Source organism: Microtus pennsylvanicus, chromosome 17 (genome assembly GCF_037038515.1).
Source record: "Microtus pennsylvanicus isolate mMicPen1 chromosome 17, mMicPen1.hap1, whole genome shotgun sequence".
Lineage (NCBI taxonomy): Eukaryota > Metazoa > Chordata > Mammalia > Rodentia > Cricetidae > Microtus > Microtus pennsylvanicus.
The window spans coordinates 3,563,269-3,587,757 of NC_134595.1; the positions used below are offsets into that span (position 1 = coordinate 3,563,269).

Here is a 24,489-nt window from a genome sequence, read left to right on the forward strand (position 1 = left end):
TAGCTTCATTGCGGGAAAGGGGAGCGAGAGGGGGAGGAGATAAGACCATAAATTACAGAATTCTCCCCCACAGCTTCCTGGGTGATCCACTGGGATCTGGAATGTACGTGCTCTTTTAAACATTTGACCTTGTGAAGTGCGATTTTAATGCTACTTTACTTCACTCACCAAGAGCCATGAAAGCATCTAAAGAAAACAGGCAAAGCCTGCTTGGACTATGACACCCTTTTGAAGCTGTGCCCAGCTCAGGGAAGGAGCTGAGACAACTGTGCCTTTACTGGGGTTCAAAGGAAGCTCAAGTGGGAGTAACCCAAAAATCGAAACATTCGGGTTTACACATGTTGGCTGTCTCTTCAAATATCAGTAGTAGACCCTGTTGATGTCTCACTGGGGTTATTTGGATGCAGATTTGGTTGCTGATAAGCTCCAGCAGAGTGGGGGACTAGAGCTCTTATGCACCATGTGTGTGCAAGGGAGAGAATGAAGGGAACTCTGCCTGAGTGTGGCTGGTACAAGTTCATGCAGCAATCACAGGAAACAGCGGAAGGATGAGCTCACAGTAAGCTTGCGTTTTGACAGTAAGCTAGCCATGCATTTGAAATTCTGAATCTAAAAATCTCTCTCTGAGCTCAAAAAATCATGTATGAGCTGGCAATTCAGACACTTGAATGGCCTCAGTACAGTGGTTCTCCACCTTCCCAAAGCTGCAACCCTTTAATACAGTTTCTCATGCTGTGATATGCCCCAATCATAAAATTATTTCATTGTTACTTCATAACTGTAATTTGCTACTGTTATGAATCACAATGTAAATGTCTGATTTGCCACCCTATGAAAGGATCATTCTACCCGCCCCCCCACACACACACACATAAATGGGTCAAGACCCACAAGTTGAGAACCAATACCTCCAATTGAATTACCTTCAAAGGGGGTTGCTGGAGGACAGAAAGCTGGGGCTATGGACCCATGATAGATTACTAAAGGACAGGGAGAGACGAGCTAAAAACAAACAATAGTCAAGGGATAATTTCAGCTAGACAAGGAAAGAATAAAACCTCTTGTAAGATGGGAGAAATACATTCCTTGTGTGGAAAAGATGACGAGAGAGAAGCTGCTATCCCCTTTTCCTGAAAACCACGAAGGACCGACTTGATAAGCAAGCGTCAAAATGAGAACAGAGCTACCTACATGGCAGAACTTTCTGTGGAAGCTGACACATCCAAAAAGTATCTCCAGGTAGCTGCCTGCAAGGACTGGCCAGGCTGAAGACTTAAATGTCCATGGAATGTTCTATCATAAACCTTGAAAACACCCTGCCGAGTTCATCCAAAGTCAATGTTTTTCTTAACTGCTTGTTAATTTGAGGACCTTAGCAGAGATAGGCTGACCTTGGGAGGCCAGCTGAGGGGCTGACTCATGTTTTAAGTATGACCTATACTAAGAGGCTCCGTCTCCTGCTTCGCCAAATATTCTTTCAGATGGCTGTTCTAGTAGGAGGGCAAGATGCTAGCCAGGAGATGTGTGTGAGGGACAGATGGCGTGTTTGGCTTTGCGATAGCCAGGAGGATCAAGCTGGTGATTTATTCTGGGGTTTGTTAAAGGGGAGTAGACACAATTGAATTCACTGCGATTGGCACAGCCTCAGTCACGTGGCCATAGGACACTTAAGCAGCTGAAGCCAGATGGGGTCATAAATCGCCAGGTTTGAGACAGCGTAGGGAGAAATGCCTGAATGACCTACCTCTGCACTTCGTCGCTGCCCTTGTGAACCTGTGTTGTTCATTCCCATGTGGTCGCTTGCTCTGTGTCGTTAGTGACAACTGAGTCAAGAATGCAGATATGCCTCTTGAATATGTCCTTCAGGAGGACAGGAACTGTATTTTGGGGACCTTATTTCTTCCTTCTCTTTCGATAACTGAGTGCACTTCCTTTCCATTGTCTTTCTGTTGGATGCTATCCATTGCCAGTTTCCTAGCCATCAAACACAGAGCGAGAAGGGAACTTCTGGCAGGCAGGGTCGGGTCCTAGCTAGCCACTTGTCATGTTAGAGCAAATTCTTGACAGTTCAAAGGGTTCTTCCTAATGACCAGGCAAGTCATAAAGCAATCCTGTCCCCCGGCCATGCCAACCTTTCCTTCTACCAGGTGACTGCCAGCCTCTGGGAACTTTCTTAGTGTCTAGCAGTGGCAGGCCACAAACTGGAATATTTCAGAATGGTCTTCACTTTGAGAATACACGCGTGTCAACTGAATGAGAGATGAAGCATTTAACTCCAAAAGAGGGGTCAATGGAGACCCATGAAGACCCAGAGAGGGGACGTTAAAAGGGGCTAGGGTTGTGTTTCCTGGAGAAGCACAGACTAAAGGTCTTAATTCATTCTCTCTCTCTCTCTCTCTCTCTCTCTCTCTCTCTCTCCTCTCTCCTCTCTCCCTCTTTCCGTCCTCACCCCTCTCTTCCCCCTCTTCCCACGAGTGTGTGTGTGTGTGCCCTCTGGTATTAGTCTTTACCTTGCGTCTTGTTTGAACAGTACGTGTTTGTTCACTAGTGTACCTCACACTAGCCCGGAAGCTTCCATTGCTTTCCCTATATTGTCCACCCATTTCCACATAGAAATACAGGATAGAGAGGTTTACAGACTTGTGATTTTGCCTCAGTTCTGGGCACCTGAGCGTGTTCTGTTGAGCTTGTGAGTCAAACACCTTATTTACTTAGCCATATTCCCAGTCCCCTGGACTTCTTAATACTTTATGAGTGAAAATATTTCTCAGTCAGAGGACAGAAACTGGCTGCGTCCTTTACTGGATGGAGGAAATGTGTCCACAGGACAGCAGGAAGTGTAAAACTGAATTTGAGATATTCCTGACCGCTGGGGCTGTGGCCTGGAAAAGACCTTTCTGAAGGGATGGATGGATGGATGGCGTGGTGTCAGGATGTCCCTGCATACTTCCTCTGGCCTATGCTAGCACTCACCACGTGTGTGTGTGTGTGTGTGTGTGTGTGTGTGTGTGTGAGAGAGAGAGAGAGAGAGAGAGAGAGAGAGAGAGAGAGAGAGAGAGAGAGTCCCAGTCAAAATCTAAGACAGTATCCCATTTTGTCTCATCTTCTATAGATGCTCACAGAAGGGAGCTGGCTGGTTCCTATAGTTGAGACAGTCTGGGAGATCAACTTATTTCAAAGAATGTCAAAGCCCTCTTTGAGATAACCCATACCTTTGCATCTTGCACTGGCTTCCCCAGGTTGCTGGTCTTTGGCCTGCAGGCAACAACGTGTAAAGAGGCATCAGTAGCTTGGCTAATCTCCTGCTACAGCCCTGCTACCATTCAAGTGATTTACAGGCTCCATTCTTACAACCCTGTGCAGTAATGCCACTATTATATCCATTGTACAGATGGGAAGACTGAGGCTTTCAAAGGTTTAGAGCCTTAGGCCAGGATTCCACCCCAGGTGATGACCAGCCAGCGAGCTTCCTCAGGCCCATCTCAGTTCAGATCCTGCTTTTATCAGTCCTGGAAATATGGCCTCACATCTCCGAGCCTCAGTTTCCTTCTAGAAATGGAGAAGATAAGCTTGCTATGGCGTGGGAGATGTTTCCAATGCCAGCATTTGAGAAAAGCAGGCAGGAGGATCTTGAGTTCAGGGCCAGCTTGAGCTCCTTTGCAGGACCTGAGCAGGAGTTGGGAATACTGACTTCTGTTGCGTGGGGATGGTACCTAAAGGAGAAACTCCAGTCTCACACAGTATCTGTTCAGTTCCATCATCCCCAGCCTCTACCTTTTTCTCTCTCTCTCCCATTCTTTGAGCTTTTCCTGGTCAGAGCCTCTCCCTTCATGGTGTCCCTGGTTCTAATCAGGCCTCTCTTCATGACAGGCAGGGATGTTTTGCAGCTCAGCGTCCCTCTGACTGATGTCGCCTGTTAATTCCTTAAATTTACATATCGTCTTTCTTCCCTGGAGCTCATAGCACTTAACAGACAAGTGGGGCACAAATGATTTAACCGAGTGAAATCCAGAGGCCTGCTTGTCTGGAGACTCTGCAAATGCGTGGATTAGCTCAGACGTCAGCGCTGAATTATGATCCTTCGGCTGCTCGTGCTTAGCACGCCACTAGCATTAACTCGGTTCTTGCCGTGGTCCTGTAAATCATGCATACTGATTATCAGCCTACTGTGAGGGGAGAGGGGAGAAGAAGGGAGGGGGCTGGGAGGCTCCGGACCAGCTGACTGGGAAGCCTCTGGCCTGGCTCAGTTCTAATGACAGGGTGGCTAGCTAAGATAGACCCGGATAAATCCTTGCAGCCAGCCATTCCACACCCTGCACGCTTTTCTGCTATGATTCCTTTGCTTAAGAATGCAAATTCACACAAGTGACAGAATTTCTGCCAAGCAATTCTCAGGCAGCAAGCGGGTCTTATTTGTGAAACTGTAAAGGGAGAAGGCTGAATAAGAAGTCTCTCAAACGTGCTTCCCTTTGTAGATGGGGTGGGAAAAGGAAGGACTTGGAAGTTACTGGAGTACAGAGGATAGGGGTACCCTCACTGGCCTGCCAGTCTACTGGGTGCCTCCACAGGTTACCCTGGTGTGAGGCTGCCTCACCTTTAAAAGGGGGCTGTTGGCTCAAGAAAACAGAGGCAATGGCAAAAAGGATTGTGTGAATCTGAAGGCTTGGCAGACTCTAGCAGATTCTCCCTCTGTCCTCATTCTTTCTTCCTCTGTGTGTTTCTCATTCATTCATTTATTCATTCATGAAATCAAATTTCCCTGAGTAGTGTGATTTACATGGACTAAGAAAAGGAGAAGCACATAGTATTAAACCTTATATGTGCAAGACAGTCTGGGATGGGAGAGTATAGAGTGACCCAGCAAGTGAAAGTGCTTGCCCCAAACCCAATGGCTGGACTTCAGTCCCTGAACCCACATGGTAAAAAGAAAGAACCAACTCCCACAAATACTCCTCTGTCCACCAAACCTGATGGCTGGACTTCAGTCCCTGAACCCACATGGTAGAAAGAAGGAACCAACTCCCGCAAATACTCCTCTGTCCACCAAACCTGATGGCTGGACTTCAGCCCCTGAACCCACATGGTAGAAAGAAGGAACCAACTCCCGCAAATACTCCTCTGTCCACCAAACCTGATGGCTGGACTTCAGCCCCTGAACCCACATGGTAGAAAGAAGGAACCAACTCCCGCAAATACTCCTCTGACCTCCATGTGTGCACTGAGGTATGCTCATATGCACAAACACATGCACACATGTGAATATATGCACATGCATATACATTAAGTAAATAAAAAATATTTTTAAAGTCTTAGATGGTACAAAAGACACACATGACCCAGTTAAGAGTATCAGGTGGTGGGTAGTTACCATGGAAAGGGGCCTCAGCTCCTTTTAAAGGTGCAAGATCAGTGGTATAGCCAACAAATACTTGAATTGCTGAGAAAGTGGGGGTAAATATTATATCTGCCAAGAGCTGGGCCATGTGGAGAAGAGGAAGAACCAAGAGGTGTAGGCAGGCTGAGACAGCAAGGCAGCAGACCTAGGGGGAAGCTGGTTTTCCTCAAACAGAGAGTGAGTGAAAGGATTTGGGGCAAGACCCCTGCAGACAGCTGAAATAAAAAGTTTACTGTGGAAAAGCGGGGTATCCCTCAGTTAAGTCTGGGCTCTACCTATGGACAGTCATTTCCTCCTTGGCCAGGTCCTTTAACCTTTCTTGGTTTCTCCATTGTGTGCAAAGTAAAATTAGATGTCTTAGCCTGCAAGCATAGAGCGAGCATGAGATGGGATAATATGCGCTCGTGTGCTTTGTATCCTGTAAAGCAGTCTTGACTTGTAATTATTATCATTAATACTGGTAGCAGAAAGATCTGATGGGGTAACAGAGGGTTGGGGGACCACTGAGTGTCTGGTGATGCTATCAGCAACCCTTCCTCGGCAGACCCCACCATTAACGTCACGCTTTGGAGGCGGCCCCCTCTCCCTTATCTGTACCTGGAACAGGCTTGCTGCTGGAAGGTCTGCTATAGGCTTAGTCCTCACCTAGCAAGATGATGCCCACAGATGTGACAGACGCAAACCAGACATCCCCATCCCAGAGAGGGTGCTCGCCCAGGCTTCCGGGATGTGAGCCTGTCCTTCCCCAGCAAACCCAAGGTTCCACCATCGATGTTGACTGGAAAAGCTCTGTGCCCATGTCTAGGCTAATGTGTCTGGCCCCCTCACATCCCAAGCTGGTTACATACTGAAAATATGTCCCTGCCCTCCTTGCCCGCCTGGCAGAGAAGTTTAGCAGACCATGACCCATGTCTCAGTGCCCAAGGCAGATTGTGAGACCTCCCCTTTCTCCTCTGCGCATTTGCTCTCTGCTCGCAGGCTGGAGTTGCCCATCTCTGTACCGGTGTCTGTAAGGCCTAGAGGCTGCCAACCGTAACGAGAGCTCAGCCTTCTGCATAAGTTCAGATGGGTTTAAAACCAATCTGCCAAAAAGGCCATTCTTGAAGCATTTGGACAGTGAACCTTAATTTCCCGGGACATGTATATTCTCTGCTAAACACACAGCCTTCGTTATGAAAATGGCCATACCTTTTAAACCACTGGCGCTGTGTGTGCATGGGAAATGCCAAGTCCAGGAAGAAAGTGGGATGTCCGTTCACCCCACCCCGATCTGCTTTAGGTTAACATGAGTGTCTGGGTGACAGTTACTGAGGCCCTGGCAGCATCTGGCAGAGGCAGGTTTTTTAATGTCTTTCATTTGGACAGTGCCCAGCCAGACAACAAAGGCTTGAAGCATAAGCCACCTGGCCAGAGTCACCCTCCAATCCAGCAGCCGCTTCACCCCTATAAACTGTCCCCTTATAATTCAGTTCAATAGACGGCATTGACCCTTTGGGTAAGCCAGAGATGGATAAGACATGGGTCAGGCCTCGTAGAATCTAGAGAGAAGAGACAAGCTTGTACACAGGCAAGGTTTCAAGTTGACTCTGGCAGGGACTATATATGACCCAAATGATCCAGAGAATGGGAGCAGGGATCCATGTGACTTGAAGAAGGAAGAAAGAGCTTCAAGGAGACACAACATTTGAATCAGGACTCCGAGGGAGCCTTAGAAAAGAGCTCAGCAGGCCCCACATGGTGGCACACACCTGTACTATGAGCACTGAAGAGGCAGAAGCAGGAAGGTTGTAAGTTCAAGGCCAACCTGACCTACATAGCAAGACCCAACACGTTTCAAAACACCGAAAACACCCCAACTCCAGCCCAACCTTCTGATGGAGGGGTCACAGTTACAAAGTGGTGTGTTTCCCAAGCACTTACCACCTGTATTTGGATTTGTCTTCCCCAGATGACAAGAACTTCTTGAGACTACAGAGTGACAGCCGGCGAGAGGGCCAGTACGGGCGGCTCATCAGCCCTCCTGTACACTTGCCCCGGAACCCTGTGTGTATGGAGTTCCAGTACCAAGCTACAGGCGGCCACGGGGTGGCGCTGCAGGTGGTTCGGGAAGCCAGCCAGGAAAGCAAACTCCTCTGGGTCATCCGTGAAGACCAGGGTAGTGAGTGGAAACATGGCCGCATTATCCTGCCCAGCTATGACATGGAGTATCAGGTGAGTCGGGCTCAAGACGCAAGGGAATCATTGTGATTCCTCTTTCAGTATTTCAAAGAGCCTTGCCCATTCATCATTAAGGGACGCGGTTAAGCTCCACTGTTTTCATTGTGTTTCTTATGTTGCTATGGCAACTAAATGACACTCTTATTTGTTATTCAGAATGAGCCTATCTCAACACCCAGACTTGGTTCTTTGTTCCTCCTATTGCCTTTTATATTGCTGAAATTTTCTCCGACAAATGTTTCTTCTCTTCATTTTATTTTAGACTGCTATCAGGTGGACTGACAAAGGGATTCACAGGCCAGGGAAATAAACACAAACAGCCTCTCTACATCCACGGCAGTGAGGCTCTCAGAATGGGGGAAACTGGGCTGTGCCCCCCCATACCTGCTCCAGAGAGCAGGAATCTAGGAAGGGCCGCAGATGGATAGACATTAAACTCCGTGGCCAGTGGACCCGGGAGAGCCCCAAACAAGTGGCTTCTCTCACTCTCTGTCTGTCTCAGCTCCAGGAATTGCTTTCTGTTATCTCTATCCCATGGAACAGGAGACTGTGGCACGGATGGACACACACATCTGTAGCCGCATCTTGGGCAGGGGTAGACAGACATACTGTGGATGAGGTGACTGAGAAGCAGCCAAGGCATTGACCTGCTCCTCCCCAGATGAAGAGCCGCAACAGACGGCTGGTCAGGCAGCCAACTGCTCCTTCAGCTTGCCAGAGGACATGTGCTCGTTTGCAGAAAGAACCTGGGGAGGGTGAGAATGAGGAATGATTAAAGACCACAGAGCTGAGGGGCTTCCGTGCGCAGGCTGAAGCATCCTGAGACCCTCGGTTTGCAACCTGGGTCCCTACTTGCTAACGTCAATGCTGGGATTAGAAGACCCTATTGGAGTTTTTCTCTCACCCCCTGTAGGATGGGCTTCTCCGGGCAGAGCTCTTGTCTTAATAGATTTTGTTACTCTCTCACCTGTGTGCCTAAAACATAGTAGATGTTCAGTAAGCAGTTTCCTTGTTGTATTAATGGAGTCGGTGTGCAGGGAGCAGTTACCTAGAAGGCAATGCAAACCTAGGCGCCTCGTGTTCCTCTTTACCCTCACCTGCTCATGGCCTCTGAGTTTTCAAATAACCTAGGTTGAGAATTTGAAGGATTTATGAGAAAGGAACCTCAGAAATAACTAGGGAAATTTTAACACCCCCCCCCCCTTATGTGTGCTCCAATTGTGGTCCTTTTAATCAGGATATTCTTGTTACTGGACAGCAGTATCCATCAACTTGCTATATTTTCTTATCCTCTGAAATATGCACTTGATTTGAACCAACTCTTTTTAAATTAAGATCTCAAGAGATCTAGCCATGTGGTCCACAGATGTGTACCAGGTGCAATGACACTCTCTCTCTCTCTCTCTCTCTCTCTCTCACACACACACACACACACACACACACACACACACACACACACACACGGCTGTTAGCAGAAACTGGGAGTCTTTACACTAACCATGGCTCTTGTCCTTCTGGCTCTAGATTGTGTTCGAGGGCGTGATAGGGAAAGGACGATCGGGAGAGATTGCCATCGATGACATTCGGATAAGCACCGATGTCCCGCTGGAGAACTGCATGGGTATGTGACTACCTCTCTTTTGGTGGCAAAAGGCAGCAACTGCTTTCTTAAAAACACAGTAGGTAGGGCTTAAAACAGTAGTAGGTGGGGCTGGGCCTGTCTGTAGAGGAGGTGAAGTGTGGGCACGGTTCTGTCTTGGGCTGAGGCTGGGAGGGGTATGATGTGAAGTGAAGGTTTATATCCATCTCCCAATCAGAAATAGATGTGCATTCAATATATGAAAATTCAGAGTGCCAAGACCCCATCATCAGACTCCAGTTTTTAGCGAAGAAAACGCTACAGGCCAAGAGTACCTGCCAGTCAGAATTACATGCTGGAAAGGGTTGATGGACTTAATGGAAGCCTCCAGTGGTGGACAGAATCGGTACACATGCTATATAAGAATGATAACACAATTACCCACGCCGTTCTTTCACCTGAATGAACTGCAGGGAAAATTATGGCATAAGAAATAAAACGTTACATTTTGTTTTTAAGCTAATACTTCTAAGGCCCAAGAGTCTGGAGCTGTAGGGTTAAGCGTGGCATACCACAGGACCGGTTTAGAAAAAAACACCCCTATCTAGCTTTCTGGTCAGAAGTCCTACGAACCAGCCCTTCTGAAATGCACATAGCTTTGCTCAAAGCTTCATCCTGAAGCAGGGATTTGCCTAAGGGGACCCTGACCACCTCGCATCAGAGCCATGGATTTTTTTTCCCCAAACAGAAAAGGATCCTGAGAAGGAAAAGTCTTGACTCCAGCCAGCAGAGTTGCTGTAGTAAATTATCAAGTGCTTTTCTTGGACCTTGGGTCCCGGGTGTCTGTTCCTAGTGATGTAAGAAGCAACTAAGACTTCCTCAGTCCTCCAGGCAACTCTCAGGGCTTGGGCATCTAAAAGTAATCCCAGGTCTGAGAAAGTAATCAGTACTAAGTTACTGATTACAATGTCTTCCGGACCCGTTACTCTATGAAGACTTTTTGATCCAAAGCAACTTGAGAATCCTCTCTAGTCATCCTTGCCCAGTGATATTGGACACAGTCTAGAAACCTTGCAAGAAATGGGCCACTTTCTGTAGTGTGTTACCAAGTGATCTTACAGACGCCATCTTTGTTTGTTCAATTATTTCTTCCCTTTCTCTAACTCAAAGTTGTTTTTTTTTCTTTCAGAACCCATCTCAGCTTTTGCAGGTGAGGATTTTAAAGGTAAAAAAAAATATGCTCGTTTTGCATGGCTTTTTCTCTTTCCATGTGATGTGAATTTGGTGAAGGGAGCAATGCCCGGTTTGACAAAGCTTGTAGGAGAAAAAAAAAGGATGCTCCACTTTCTCACCACTAGGTGGCACCAGAGACACCCATAGTTACTGGGGATTGAGATTGTCAATGTCTCTCACTTAATTAAAGTTTAGAAACCTATAATAGAGACAAATAGGTTACAGATAAACCTTTGAGCCTTGCATTGTCCAACCGGGAGCAATGAGCTTGAAAATTCAGGAGTGGTGAGAAAGGAGAGGCTGTGGGAAGATCAACACCACACGCACATACACACCCTGTGAGGGAAAATTATCCATAGTAAATTAAAAGTGAAACAACGTGGCAATGCTTGGTTTTAGGCTGAAGATGGTGTTTTTCCTGCTCCAGGGAAGCAAGGCCGTGGTGTCAATTATCCCACAGTGAGGTGTGGAGGCAGGCGTTCTAGAGAGGGCGGCTGAGGGGAGTGGTGCTGGATTCAGAAGCTAGGAAAAGAAACAAGGGAGTCTTCCCTGACTGGAGGCCGAGCCCTTGCATTGGAAGGCTGGGAGCAGAAAGGGGCATTTTCTTCCTAAGAAAGCAAGTGGAGAACAAAGCAAAGCAGAGGGAAATTGGGATGCTCGTCTCATCCCAGGAAGGAAGAAAGGACTGCTCTCCCGGAGCAAAGGTTCTGGTTGTGCTGCTCAGATGCAGCTGGTTTACTCTCTCTCTCCAGCCTGGCTACTGATGCGGCCACCTCGGTTTCCACCCAGGTGTCTCATACTGAGCATGCAGTGGTGCTGCAGAGGCTAAGTGTCCCCCTGCAGCCAGCCAACCGCAGCATGTTCACAGACCCTCACCTGATGCGGGGTCTCCGGGGCCTGCTTGGTACCAGCCGTGTGAGGGCTGTCATGTCCTGTTTGTGCTGGCTAGACGTACCTTCTAGGTGACAGCATTTTAGAGATGAGCTTCACCACTTCATGCCCACGTCTCCACTGGCTAGACGTACCCTTCTAGGTGACAGCATTTTAGAGATCAGCTTCACCACTTCATGCCCACGTCTCCACTGGCTAGACGTACCCTTCTAGGTGACAGCATTTTAGAGATCAGCTTCACCACTTCATCCCCACGTCTCCACTGGCTAGACGTACCTTCTAGGTGACAGCATTTTAGAGATGAGCTTCACCACTTCATGCCCACGTCTCCACTGGCTAGACGTACCCTTCTAGGTGACAGCATTTTAGAGATCAGCTTCACCACTTCATGCCCACGTCTCCACTGGCTAGACGTACCCTTCTAGGTGACAGCATTTTAGAGATCAGCTTCACCACTTCATGCCCACGTCTCCACTGGCTAGACGTACCCTTCTAGGTGACAGCATTTTAGAGATCAGCTTCACCACTTCATGCCCACGTCTCCACTGGCTAGACGTACCCTTCTAGGTGACAGCATTTTAGAGATCAGCTTCACCACTTCATGCCCACGTCTCCACTGGCTAGACGTACCCTTCTAGGTGACAGCATTTTAGAGATCAGCTTCACCACTTCATGCCCACGTCTCCACTGGCTAGACGTACCCTTCTAGGTGACAGCATTTTAGAGATCAGCTTCACCACTTCATGCCCACGTCTCCACTGGCTAGACGTACCCTTCTAGGTGACAGCATTTTAGAGATCAGCTTCACCACTTCATCCCCACGTCTCCACTGGCTAGACGTACCCTTCTAGGTGACAGCATTTTAGAGATCAGCTTCACCACTTCATGCCCACGTCTCCACTGGCTAGACGTACCCTTCTAGGTGACAGCATTTTAGAGATCAGCTTCACCACTTCATGCCCACGTCTCCACTGGCTAGATGTACCCTTCTAGGTGACAGCATTTTAGAGATCAGCTTCACCACTTCATCCCCACGTCTCCACTGGCTAGACGTACCCTCCTAGGTGACAGCATTTTAGAGATCAGCTTCACCACTTCATCCCCACGTCTCCACTGGCTAGACGTACCCTTCTAGGTGACAGCATTTTAGAGATAAGCTTCACCACTTCATCCCCACGTCTCCACTGGCTAGACGTACCCTTCTAGGTGACAGCATTTTAGAGATCAGCTTCACCACTTCATCCCCACGTCTCCACTGGCTAGACGTACCCTTCTAGGTGACAGCATTTTAGAGATCAGCTTCACCACTTCATGCCCACGTCTCCACTGGCTAGACGTACCCTCCTAGGTGACAGCATTTTAGAGATCAGCTTCACCACTTCATCCCCACGTCTCCACTGGCTAGACGTACCCTTCTAGGTGACAGCATTTTAGAGATCAGCTTCACCACTTCATCCCCACGTCTCCACTGGCTAGACGTACCCTTCTAGGTGACAGCATTTTAGAGATCAGCTTCACCACTTCATCCCCACGTCTCCACTGGCTAGACGTACCCTTCTAGGTGACAGCATTTTAGAGATCAGCTTCACCACTTCATCCCCACGTCTCCACTGGCTAGACGTACCCTTCTAGGTGACAGCATTTTAGAGATCAGCTTCACCACTTCATCCCCACGTCTCCACTGGCTAGACGTACCCTTCTAGGTGACAGCATTTTAGAGATCAGCTTCACCACTTCATCCCCACGTCTCCACTGGCTATCCTCACACTCATTCATCTGTCCAGCTCCCGAGTAGAAAGAGATGAATTCTTGCCTTGACACCTAGACAGTCTTCCTGAATACAAGTCATCCTGCCTAGTTTGCTGTTTGTTCCTAGCTCTAGGCCGAGCAGCGCGGGGGAAGAGGTAGAAGAGAGGGCCTGTATATGTTCTCTTTCTTACCCTCTCTGCCGTGTCCCCACATTTGAAAGTGTTGAATATCCGTGTGCACATTTCACTGCTCCCTGGGGACGGGGCTGCAAGTGCGAGGCACTGTAAGGAAAATCGAGGTCCAGACTGAACAGCTCAGATCACAGTTGGGTTCTAACCTCCAGGATGCAGAGTAATTCTTGTGCATCCCATTCCTGACTCTCAGTGGCTTGTTGAGCTTTCTCAAAGCTCTCAGGAAGGCCAGTTCAAGACTGGTCAATAACTGCTCTAACAGCTGTGCACATACCCTGTCTGGTCATGACTGACAAGTAGGGTGGCTGAGGGCTTCACTTCTGTAAGAGAATAAACAAACCAAGCACATGCACTTTCCTTGAAGTCATGTGCAGCACGAGACCTGTTCGCCTGCACAAAGATATATAAATAAAGTCTCATTTGAGTGGCAAACGTGCACTTAGGTTAAATAAACACAGGGCTCGGTGGCTTGAAGGTAAGACTTTCCAGTAGCTTATGATACTTTGGGGCTGTGCAGACAGGCCTCGAGTTGCAAGCGTTGACGATGGCAAAGAGGCAACCAAGTCTTAGTGGGTCGAGACTTGGCCTAAGAACATAGAGTTGAGAGCAGAATGGGACTTGGAAGTTTCAACCACATTGACATGTTCCTTGATGCTCTTGGGTGTGATGAACCTGGAACCAGGCATTAGGACCTTCCCTCAGGCCTCTATCTATCTTGACTCAAGCAAATGCCTTTCCAAAAGTAGGGGCCTCTTGCTTAAGACGGAAAATCAGTCATTTTCCTCAAAGCAGAGAAGCAGATGAAATGGGATTTGGGCAAGCAAGGTACAGAGAGGAGATGTGGGAACACTGCTTACAGCTTCCATTTGCATTGTTTCTGGGCCTTTAGAATTAGGCTATTTTCTTTTCCATTATAAACTAACCATCCAGCAGAAGTAATCCCATTCATTCAGGGAGATCGGTGTGCTCTTGGTGGATCTTTAGGGAAGTGCAATAAAAAGTGATCTTTGGACCTGTGCTGGTGGCTGCTCTTGATCTTTCTCAGTTTGAAGGGTTTTTTATTTTCTGCCGCTAGCTGGTTTCTTGCCATGAACCTCTGTCTTTTTATTCTAATTGCATTGTGCTTTCTGCCTCATTACCTGCACGTGGGTTGTGTGCCTGCCTGTGAGTTAGTGTTGAAGATGAACTGTGTAGAGAAAGAGGAAACAGGGAGAAGGGAAACACTGTGTTGGCATGCCATTCTTAAAAAGATTCTTTCATTGTTGATGCAAGTCGTATTTTAAACAATGTAACATGGGTGTGCTCGCTTGCTTGCATAAGCAGTGGCTATAAACATGGTATGGTCGTGTATCTTTGTTCTTAAGGCTTGAGCTTTAACAAATGAAAAACTGTATGAAGGGAAGGGGGGAGACTGAAAAGTGCTATAATTAAGGTGATGGGTTGTTTCCTCAAAATCAGTGCTCAATAAGAGAAAAAAAAATCAAGCAAGGAGCCAGTAAAAATATATAATGCCCATATTCAGAGTCCTGTGCCTGTTGACCAGCTGGATATTTTGAGCAGCTTGTAGCGGAGGCAAGAACTGTTGCTGCTCCTGAAGCAGGAGCAGGCTGTATCTGGAGAGAGATGGAGACCCAGGCAGGAGCAGGCTGTCCCTGGAGAGAGATGGAGACCCAGGTAGGAGCAGGCTGACCCTGGAGAGAGATGGAGACCCAGGCAGGAGCAGGCTGTCCCTGGAGAGAGATGGAGACCCAGGTAGGAGCAGGCTGACCCTGGAGAGAGATGGAGACCCAGGCAGGAGCAGGCTGTCCCTGGAGAAAGATGGAGACCCAGGCAGGAGCAGGCTGTATCTGGAGAGAGATGGAGACCCAGGCAGGAGCAGGCTGTATCTGGAGAGAGATGGAGACCCAGGCAGGAGCAGGCTGTCCCTGGAGAGAGATGGAGACCCAGGTAGGAGCAGGCTGTCCCTGGAGAGAGATGGAGACCCAGGCAGGAGCAGGCTGTATCTGGAGAGAGATGGAGACCCAGGCAGGAGCAGGCTGTCCCTGGAGAGAGATGGAGACCCAGGCAGGAGCAGGCTGTCCCTGGAGAGAGATGGAGACCCAGGCAGGAGCAGGCTGTCCCTGGAGAGAGATGGAGACCCAGGTAGGAGCAGGCTGACCCTGGAGAGAGATGGAGACCCAGGCAGGAGCAGGCTGTCCCTGGAGAGAGATGGAGACCCAGGCAGGAGCAGGCTGTATCTGGAGAGAGATGGAGACCAAGGCAGGAGCAGGCTGACCCTGGAGAGAGATGGAGACCCAGGCAGGAGCAGGCTGACCCTGGAGAGAGATGGAGACCCAGGCAGGAGCAGGCTGTATCTGGAGAGAGATGGAGACCCAGGCAGGAGCAGGCTGTCCCTGGAGAGAGATGGAGACCCAGGCAGGAGCAGGCTGTACCTGGAGAGTGATGGAGACCCAGGCAGGAGCAGGCTGTCCCTGGAGAGAGATGGAGACCCAGGCAGGAGCAGGCTGTCCCTGGAGAGAGATGGAGACCCAGGCAGGAGCAGGCTGTCCCTGGAGAGAGATGGAGACCCAGGCAGGAGCAGGCTGTCCCTGGAGAGAGATGGAGATCCAGGCAGGAGCAGGCTGTCCCTGGAGAGAGATGGAGATCCAGGCAGGGTCACACTGTAAAGGTGGTCTTGAGCTGGGGAACCTTGAACTGCCTTCTTTCTAAGCGCCCTAAAAGGAGTCTATGTATGTCCTGAGAGCCCGATGGTTGTGACTGTGTCTCCAGCCATTTTTAAGGGTGTCGTACTCCATCTTTTGCCTTCCTGCTGCCCCCCACAATTTCCATAGAGTATAACCCTTAGAAAATGGTGGTCAAAGGCTGCCCCCTGCCATGGCTGGGAAATCTGAGGTGACTGGCATCTGACTCCATGCCTCAGATTTGGAGCCAATTTATTTGGGCCCTACAGGACAATCTGCCAATTTATAGCCACATCTCTTTTTCTATTCCCACCCTCACTCCCATGACCCGCCTCCCACCCAGAAGCTCTGCCAATACAGCACCCCAGTCCCTGGGCATGAGACCGGACGGCCCCATCGGGGTGCCTTTCTCATTGGGCTTCCTTGCCTCTGTAGCCCCGCCCCCACCTTCAGCTGTCAAGTAGAGGCTAGGTATTGCAAGCAGAGGGATGCAGAGAAATGTGTGGAACGACCATGTGATGCTCCACCGCCATCTCTGTCCACAGGACCCCGAGACATTGTTTATGAAGCTTACGTGCTTACTCAGCCTCTCCTGTCACCGAAGCTAGAGGCATTCCCCTCCCCACACCTGCATCTAAGGCAGCTAGCTGCCAGAACAACCAGAGAAAGGGCAGGAGAAAATGCTCCTCCCCAGCCCCTCTCTCCAACAGCACAAAGTGGCAGGCCTCAGTTTTATAATGTAGCCTAAGCTCCAGAAGGAGATGAGAAATGCCTGCTTCTGTCAGATGAGGGGCTGAATTTAGAGGTATTTCAGATAGACACGGGGAAGGGGAACAGTGGGGAGTCCCCCAGGTTTCTGCCCATTCACCTCTGATGAATCTACCTCTATGTACTTACTCGTCCAACAAGTGAAAAGTTATTCTTGGGGTGGTTTGGATTTCAGCAACCTTTAAACAGCACAGGAGACCTGGCCGCATCCTTCCACTACCTTCCATAAATTTTTCTAGTGGATCCAAGCCTTTTCTTTTGTTTGCTTAATCCCACAGATGAAACAAACCATTCCCCTCCACTGTCCCTTCAGCTGTGCTCATTCTGAGCTGGATAGAAAGGCCCATGCCAGCACCTAAAACAACCTTTAGGTACAAAGAGAACAGTCCAGGTCCTGGTGGCATTTTATAAACGTGACTGTGAAAGATGCTTGCTGTTTTCATGGTGAGACGCTGCCATGCCAGTTCTCTGACAGCTTCAGACAGAGTGGAAGGCAGGAAGGGAGAGAGGGCTGCTTCCTGTTCCTGCCTTACTTTCTTTTTTAGAGCAAAACTGTGCTATGAAAGACCAGATAATAAATATCCCAGGCTTTGGAGGACATACAGCCTTTTGGAAAGCTCTCTGCCCTGCCACTGAAGCAAAGAGGCAACCAGAGTTGTGTGTAAACAATGAGGATGGCAGTGTTCAAATAAAACTTTACTTAAACAGACAATGTGCTGCAGTTAGGTGAGAAGTCTGTATACCTGGTTTCACATCTGACTTCATCACTAAGCAGCAGTAAGCAAGTCTTCCGAGCGCTGAGCCATCCCTTGGGTTTCCCTATGTGTTTGCTGCTTTGCCCTCTTCCTTTGTCTTCCAACTGCTCATCCTCTTAGGCCCTCACATCCCCCATGTCAGGCAGCTCAGGTGCAGCCATGGATCAAGGGCTAACGCACTGAACACAGCCACTCTATGACTGCTCTTACAGCCACACTTCCTAAATCATTAAAACCTAATTCATTAAATCAGTGACGCTATTAACAGGCATGGAAGGCTCGCTACCTAACAGGTAATTTCTTTTCATTTTTCCCATATGTGACTTCTCAGAACTGGTTTCTCAAAATCTGAATTCTTTGCATCCACATGTCTCTTCTCCAGGGAGTTCAGAACTTTTGCAGATGGGCGCCCTGCTCAACCTTGGAAATACACTTTGGAGTTATTGACTTTTTAAGTATCTGTTTCTCATTATCTTGAACAATGAGAAAACTTTGTGGAGAATTGGGGGTGGAAGTTAATAAAAAAAATGGTTGAGGAATTGAAAACATTTTTCCAACCGAAAAGAAAAAAAAGATCTGTGACTGAGGGGTAAAAGAATAGTTGAGCGGAAATAGGGACAGACATTGTCAGCTCTGGGCAAGGCTGATGTCTCACCTCCAATTTTTGCTCCCAGGTTGGTGTAGCTGGCCCAGGACATTTTATTTGTGAAGTAATAGCCTAGTCACCCATTGGAAAAGGGTGCTGAATAAGGTTGTTATCCAGCTGCTTGTGTTCCAAGGCTCTTTTCCCCTTCCTGTAGAAGCATTGTGAGTGGGAAGTGGTTCTAGTAACTTTCTCAGAGCAGTTCTGTGAGGCCCAGTGGAAAATCAGCATTACCCAGGAAGCCTGAACATCGATCCAGAATGCATTCCTCTACCACTCATCTATTGTCTGTCTGTCTGTCTGTCCACCTATCCATCCATCCACCCACACATCCATCCATCCATCCATCCGTCCACCCACCTACCCACCACCCATCCATCTAGTATTTATTGGATTTCTGCTTTGCTAGGAAAACTTTTTGAGTAGAGATTTAAGCCTGGCTGATTTACTGCCTTCCTTTCTGTAACTTGCAAACCACAGTCTATTGAGCACACAACCCTTCAAGGCTTTGGCCGAGGTAGATTCCAAACCTGCACAACCACTGCTCTTTGGAATCAAGCCTCAAGCTGGAGGATGTTCTGAGAAATTTCTGGTCCTTACAAGCCACCCCTAAATTGCTTGGTGCGGCATAGGGAAGGTATTGTTAGTCATATCTTCTTTTTCCTAACTCCTTTATCATTAAAAGTATACATTTACGTAGTATGTTTTCCCATTTTTCCAAGAAAAAAAAAATGTTTAAGAGGTCAAGACAATGTCTCCAAATGACTCTTGTCACTCACATTATCACATGTTCTACATGTTGATAACTTCAGCCAGGAGGGCTTTAGTGGGAGGGGATGGTTTTTAACATACAGTGCAGTCTGTCTTCCAAAGGCTGACTCTGAGGTGATGGCTCACATATCAGATTCTGAATACTAAACCCCACGTTACAGTTAACCTCTTCTGGCAGGAAGAAAGATCTTCCTGCTGTGCCCTAAGTTATTTCTATCATCAGAAACACTTTCAAGGTAGCATTAAGGCTTCCTCCCTTCCCGCTCCTAGCTCCCTGAGCAGTGAACTTCTGTACTGAGGCCAGGAGGTGGTAGAGGGAACAGGAGCAGCTGCCACAGTGCTCTGGCACTTCACGGAGGCCTTAATCACTGAATTTGCCACCTGCCTTTTCGCTGATGGGCGAGCTGCAACCTCATTTGAGGATGGCCTCATAATGCAGCAGATAGAATCTAAGGCACAGCCACAGAACAGGAGGAGAAAGAAAGGTGGCTTTGGTGAACTCTGGGCCCACCGGTACACTTAGGCATTTCTCAGCATCGCCGTGAGCTCACATGAAAATGCAGGATCGGAGCGGTTGCCAAGCAGCAGACGCTCTTTGACTTCAATCATAAGCTGACATCAACTGGCCCTGACTGGCAAGCTGGCCTCTTTGAGCAGCTTGCATTCTTTGTATCTTGGTTTCTATACAAAATTCTCAATTTGACTACTGAGAGAGAAAGAGAAAAAGGGAGGAGACAAATATTTTTCTCTTAAGTCATAGGAATGAAGGTATTAAAGATGCAAGTCATAGCTGGGTGTGGTGGCTCACACCTGTAATCTAACCACTTGCTAAGGTGGGATGGGGAGGCACTGGTCAAGTCTTGGCTACCTGATGAATTTCAGATTAGCCTCTGCCACAAAGTGAAGACAACAAACAAACAAAACAAACAAAACAAGATGGGAATGGTTAACGGAAAAGGAAAAGTAGGTAGTCATATGGGAAGGATACAGGAAGCAGCCTTGAGGGGTCCTGGGATAATTTTCACCCCAAGGATATAGATGCAGCCTTCAAGCTGTAAGCCTTTGTCAAAGCCGTTTCAACACTGTGAGACTTCCAGAGGCCTACATGGACCTGTAAAACTGCACCCCGATAGAAGGGGACCCCCAAACTGAAGGAAGCAATGACTCCCAGCTACCAAGGTGGGCAGGCTTCATTAGATTTTCCAAGAAAAATTCTCCAGTTTTTCTCTCATTTCTGAGGACATGCGAGAAGGTCTGACCACCTCTGGGCTATTCCCCAAATGGAAAAGGGCACTGTGGAGGTCAGGCTGTGGGAACCTGCAAACTGTGAGAACTGGGGTCGGGTCAGCAGTCGCTTCCTAAGGCATTTGCGGGACACTCTCTGCGCGCTCTTCCGTGGGACCGAGTCGGGCAGCTTGAAGTCTCACGGGAAGACAAGAAGGGTAGCCAGGTCCAGCCTGAGCCGCCACAGAGGTGCGGCCACAAAGCGGAAGCAGGGCATAGGCAGCACCCCTCCCCCATACACCCGTTAGTACAGGAAGCATCTTTGTGGTCACCAGCAAGGGACACAAGCAGCTTGGGAAGCGTTTCTCATAGGTTAAGCATACATCATCTTTCAGAAGCAAAGATCATGTCTGCCTTTGGCAAGCTCTAAAGCGCCTTAGTCCCTTTCTGGGCCAGATTCTCATCTGATGTAAATCTTTGGGAGAATCAAGTTGTAGCACTGTTTTGCATGGAGTGGGAGTCAAGCCAGTCTTTCCCCTGAGTTACCCTAATCTTAACTCTACTACAGTGTCTCCATGGCAACCAGAGGCTGGCCAGTAAACTCAGATGCCTTCTAAATCTCCCACCCCCAGCTTCTCTTCCCTCCTTTTTTCCACAGTTAAGAAGGAGCCTCTTTTGCCCTCACTCGCTCGCTCAGCGTCCCTCGCTCTCACATTCCTTTAGCGTTTTCTACTCAGATTTTTTTCTTACAAGTACTCATCCAACCTGCTTTTAAAATCCTACGTCCAATTAAAAAAAAATGAGACGGGTTAGTCATTGCTTGACAGTAGTAATTGACCTGTTTAGACAAGACCAAGCTGATTTCAATGGGCACAGAAGCTTTGGCAAACCTAAGTGGAATTTACCTTCAAGTCTAGCCAGCCTAATTAATACATTGTTTGAGAATTCTGGCCAGCCACACCAAATATGGCATTTCCACTCACTTGGAGAATTCACCTAGCTAAATCCCAGCAGTCACTGCAGCATCATTTTCCGTGTGTGTGTGTGTGTGTGTGTGTGTTTGTGTGTGTGTGTGTCTGTGCGCGCGCGGGCACGCGCGGGGGAACGTGCATGCATGTGGGTATGTGCACGCATGCACATGAGTGAAAGAGCAGAGAGAGAGAGGAGAGAGAGAGAGAATTAACACTTTTACACATGATAAAATAATTCTGCTTAAACAGCAAAGAAAGATTTGTAAGGGTAGCACTCTTGGCTGAAGCTTATTTACTGACTGTCTCCGAGCCTGTTTCCTCATCTGTAGGATGGGTTAAATAAGTCCCTGATGTATACAGGGACCAATGGAGAGATTTCAGCATTATAAACTGCTTGGTATATATGAAGGTGGACTGCCACCGAGTCCCTAGTCCCCTGCTGGATATTCCAAAGCATGTGTGTTTCTCAGTTTCTTTCTTTTCTTTTTTCGTTATTTCTTTTTTTAAATTGATTTTTTTATTAGTCCGCATGCTCTCAGCGCTAGCAACACTCTCTGTGTCTTTCCCCCAGGGGGCACCCTCCCGCCAGGGACCGAGCCCACAGTGGACACGGTGCCCGTGCAGCCCATCCCAGCCTACTGGTATTACGTTATGGCAGCCGGGGGCGCAGTGCTGGTGCTGGTCTCCGTCGTGCTGGCCTTGGTGCTCCACTACCACCGGTTCCGCTATGCGGCCAAGAAGACCGATCACTCCATCACCTACAAAACCTCCCACTACTCCAACGGGGCCCCTCTGGCGGTGGAGCCCACCCTAACCATTAAGCTAGAGCAAGAGCGGGGCTCACACTGCTGAGGGCCGAAGCAGGAACAGCGCCCAAACAAACAAGAAAGACTGCAAACACGTTGCCTCGATTTTGCACTTTTTTCTCCTCGCCTAGTCTCTGCGTGAACCCGCAGACAGCTCTCTCCAGGGTCCCCAACCCTGAGCGCTCTTATCTGCCCCAACCATTCTCTGTGTTCCTTGGTTCCTCTTTCTTTGTTCTGATATTTTTGTTTGTTTTCCTTATCATTTTTCCTTTTCTTCTTTTTTTTTAGTCTTCATGCTTTCCTTTCCTTTTCTTCCTTCCCTCTTTTCTTACCTTTCTTTCTTTTTCCTTTCTTCCTTCCTTTCTTCTCTCTTTGTGTCTTTCCTCTTTCTTTTTTTCATGATTCTAAACCAACAAAACTCAATTCTAATGCTGCATCTGGACCCCCAGAAGAGATCACCCCTAAGCACTCCACAACCTAAGGCTCAGTTGATTTTGTTCCAGAGACAGGCCCTCTTGTTTTCTCCTCTCCTTGCCTTATCCCATCCCTCCTCTCCTGGGCAGGTTGCCAAGTGTCTTGAAGGGAGCCTGGTTCTGTATGTATGTACACAGTACACTCCCATGTGAAGAGGTGTGTGTGTGTACGTGTGTGTGGTGGGTGTGTGAGGGAGAGACTGACTCACTGTGGGGGGGAGTGTGGGTGTGTGTAGAGAGGACCCTTCACTCTTGCATTACTTCTCCTGGGGGACATTTTACAAGAAAATAATATACTGTACACATTTTGTTTACTTGGAGAAGAAACTGAAGCTTTTTTGTTGCCTTATCTAGCTCTGTCTGGCTGGGTTTCTGTTGGCTGTCATTGTCATCTCTAGGTACCTAGAAAACTAGAGGCCACATGGAATACAATGTGGCTGCACCCATCAGTATCCCCCATCTCCAACCCACCTGACCCAAGAGGATGGTTCCTCCAGGGTACTCAGACCTGGTCCCTTTTGTTATGTCTCCTGTGTCTTTGAAATCACAAGATAACAGCCATTGGGTTCATGGAGCCATCCTCACTTCTAGTCCTGAAGCAAATGTGTCTCATGTTGCCTTATAAAAGGAAAAAAAAGAAGAAGAAGAAGAAAGTTTATATTGAATGTTTAGCTCTGGTGGTTCAGCCATGGACTAGGTCCTAAAGACTAACACACCTGAGGTGATGGCAGTGCAGTCATCTGTTTAAACTGAGAGCAAGAGGGGGAGAGAGAGAGAGAGCAGATGGAAGGATTCAAATGTTGTCTTTTCAAAGTCTCCTCAACCCGGGGCATCACTGCATTGAGCCTAGCCTGGGATGGGGTTGATTAAAAAGGTATTCTTTGGTATTATTTTGGTCATTGTAACAGCATTTGTAAACTATGAGGGAGAGGGTGTTATTGCTTTCTTTTCGTGGTGTTAATGTGTGAAGCATAAGGCTGTCCACCTGACTTATTCAGATACTATGAGAACACAGAAAAGAATCATTCGCTGAAATGTACCAGTGTGCTGCCTCTTAAAGCATTTACGTCATCTAGGCTGGTGCACTGGCTGACATCTGCAGATGCCACAGCATGGGCAAAGAGAAGGTGCATGAAAAAAGCACACCCATCACTGCCTGCTCTTCCTCCCCAAACAACACACAGGGAGGGATGTTAGTGAGCTGTGCCCAGTGATGCTGTGCAAAGGATGGACGAAATGACAAAGTCAGCTTCATTATAAGAAAGTGTGTGTTTGAAAATTTCAGATATACCAGGGCTCAGTTTGGAGGTGTTTGTTTTCTGTCTCCCCCACCCCCCAGAAAGTCTCTTGGGAAGTGTAAAATTCTCTCAGGATGCTTTACTGATCAGAACATCTTCAGACACCCTCTAAGAACAAAATACTAATGATTCTTTTTTTTTTTAATTGCTTGGGCGAGAGCCACAAGGCATTCTTGCAGAGTAGCCAGAGAGGTGCCTCTAGCAGATTCTCAGTTTTTGTATCTGCTCCTTTCATCTTGCTTAAAGGATGTGGTCTCCTACTCTTACTTTGTTTCAAAGACCTATTCTGTCTCAACTACATCAGCCCTGCCAAGAAAAGATGAAAGGCTAGAGTGTGGCTACTTTGAGTTGTCCTACCTCAACTGAAGATGGAGAAGGAAGGAAGCATGAACAGGAGGTGGGCAGCAGCCCTGGGCACTAAGAAAATTCTGCCAGTCACCAAAGGTTTATTTTTTTTTTAAGATTGTTCACCTCTAGCTGAGTACTTAAGGACAGGCATTCTTTGCAAATGATTGACATTCCTACAGGTGTCCTGTGGAGGCATCAGAAGACCATAGCTAGAAAATCTATCCAATGTAGCAAAAGCAAGATGGCAGACACTTTGTGAGCTTGTTCTATGCTCATCCAATGCTCTTAGGCAGGCAGCACCATCTTCAAGTACATGTTATAGACGGTGAATCCCATGATACCCGTCAGCTGTGATTCGTGCTTAAGTGTTCTCTCTCTCCTCTCTTTTGCTTTCTCACTTTCTCCCTCTCCCTCTCTCTCTCTCTCTTTCCTGCTCTCCCACCCCAGCATCTTCAGTAGTATTTTCTAAAAGGGTAGCTCATGTAAAATGCCATGT

At 48.0% G+C, this 24,489-nt stretch overlaps 1 protein-coding gene across 4 annotated transcripts in view; it reads left to right on the forward strand.

The window, feature by feature from the left end:
* The window catches only part of Nrp2 (neuropilin 2), a 119,791-nt gene that overhangs the window by 74,886 nt on the left and 20,416 nt on the right, over window positions 1-24,489 (forward strand). For 2 of the 4 annotated variants that reach the window (XM_075952043.1, XM_075952041.1), the window contains exons 13-15: window positions 7,344-7,606; window positions 9,137-9,233; window positions 10,381-10,401. In XM_075952043.1, the coding sequence (XP_075808158.1) occupies window positions 7,344-7,606; window positions 9,137-9,233; window positions 10,381-10,401 (381 nt within the window). Of the gene's footprint in view, window positions 1-7,343; window positions 7,607-9,136; window positions 9,234-10,380; window positions 10,417-21,639; window positions 22,053-24,489 lie in introns of those variants that run through there. The other 2 variants (XM_075952044.1, XM_075952045.1) reach the window with 2 other exon arrangements.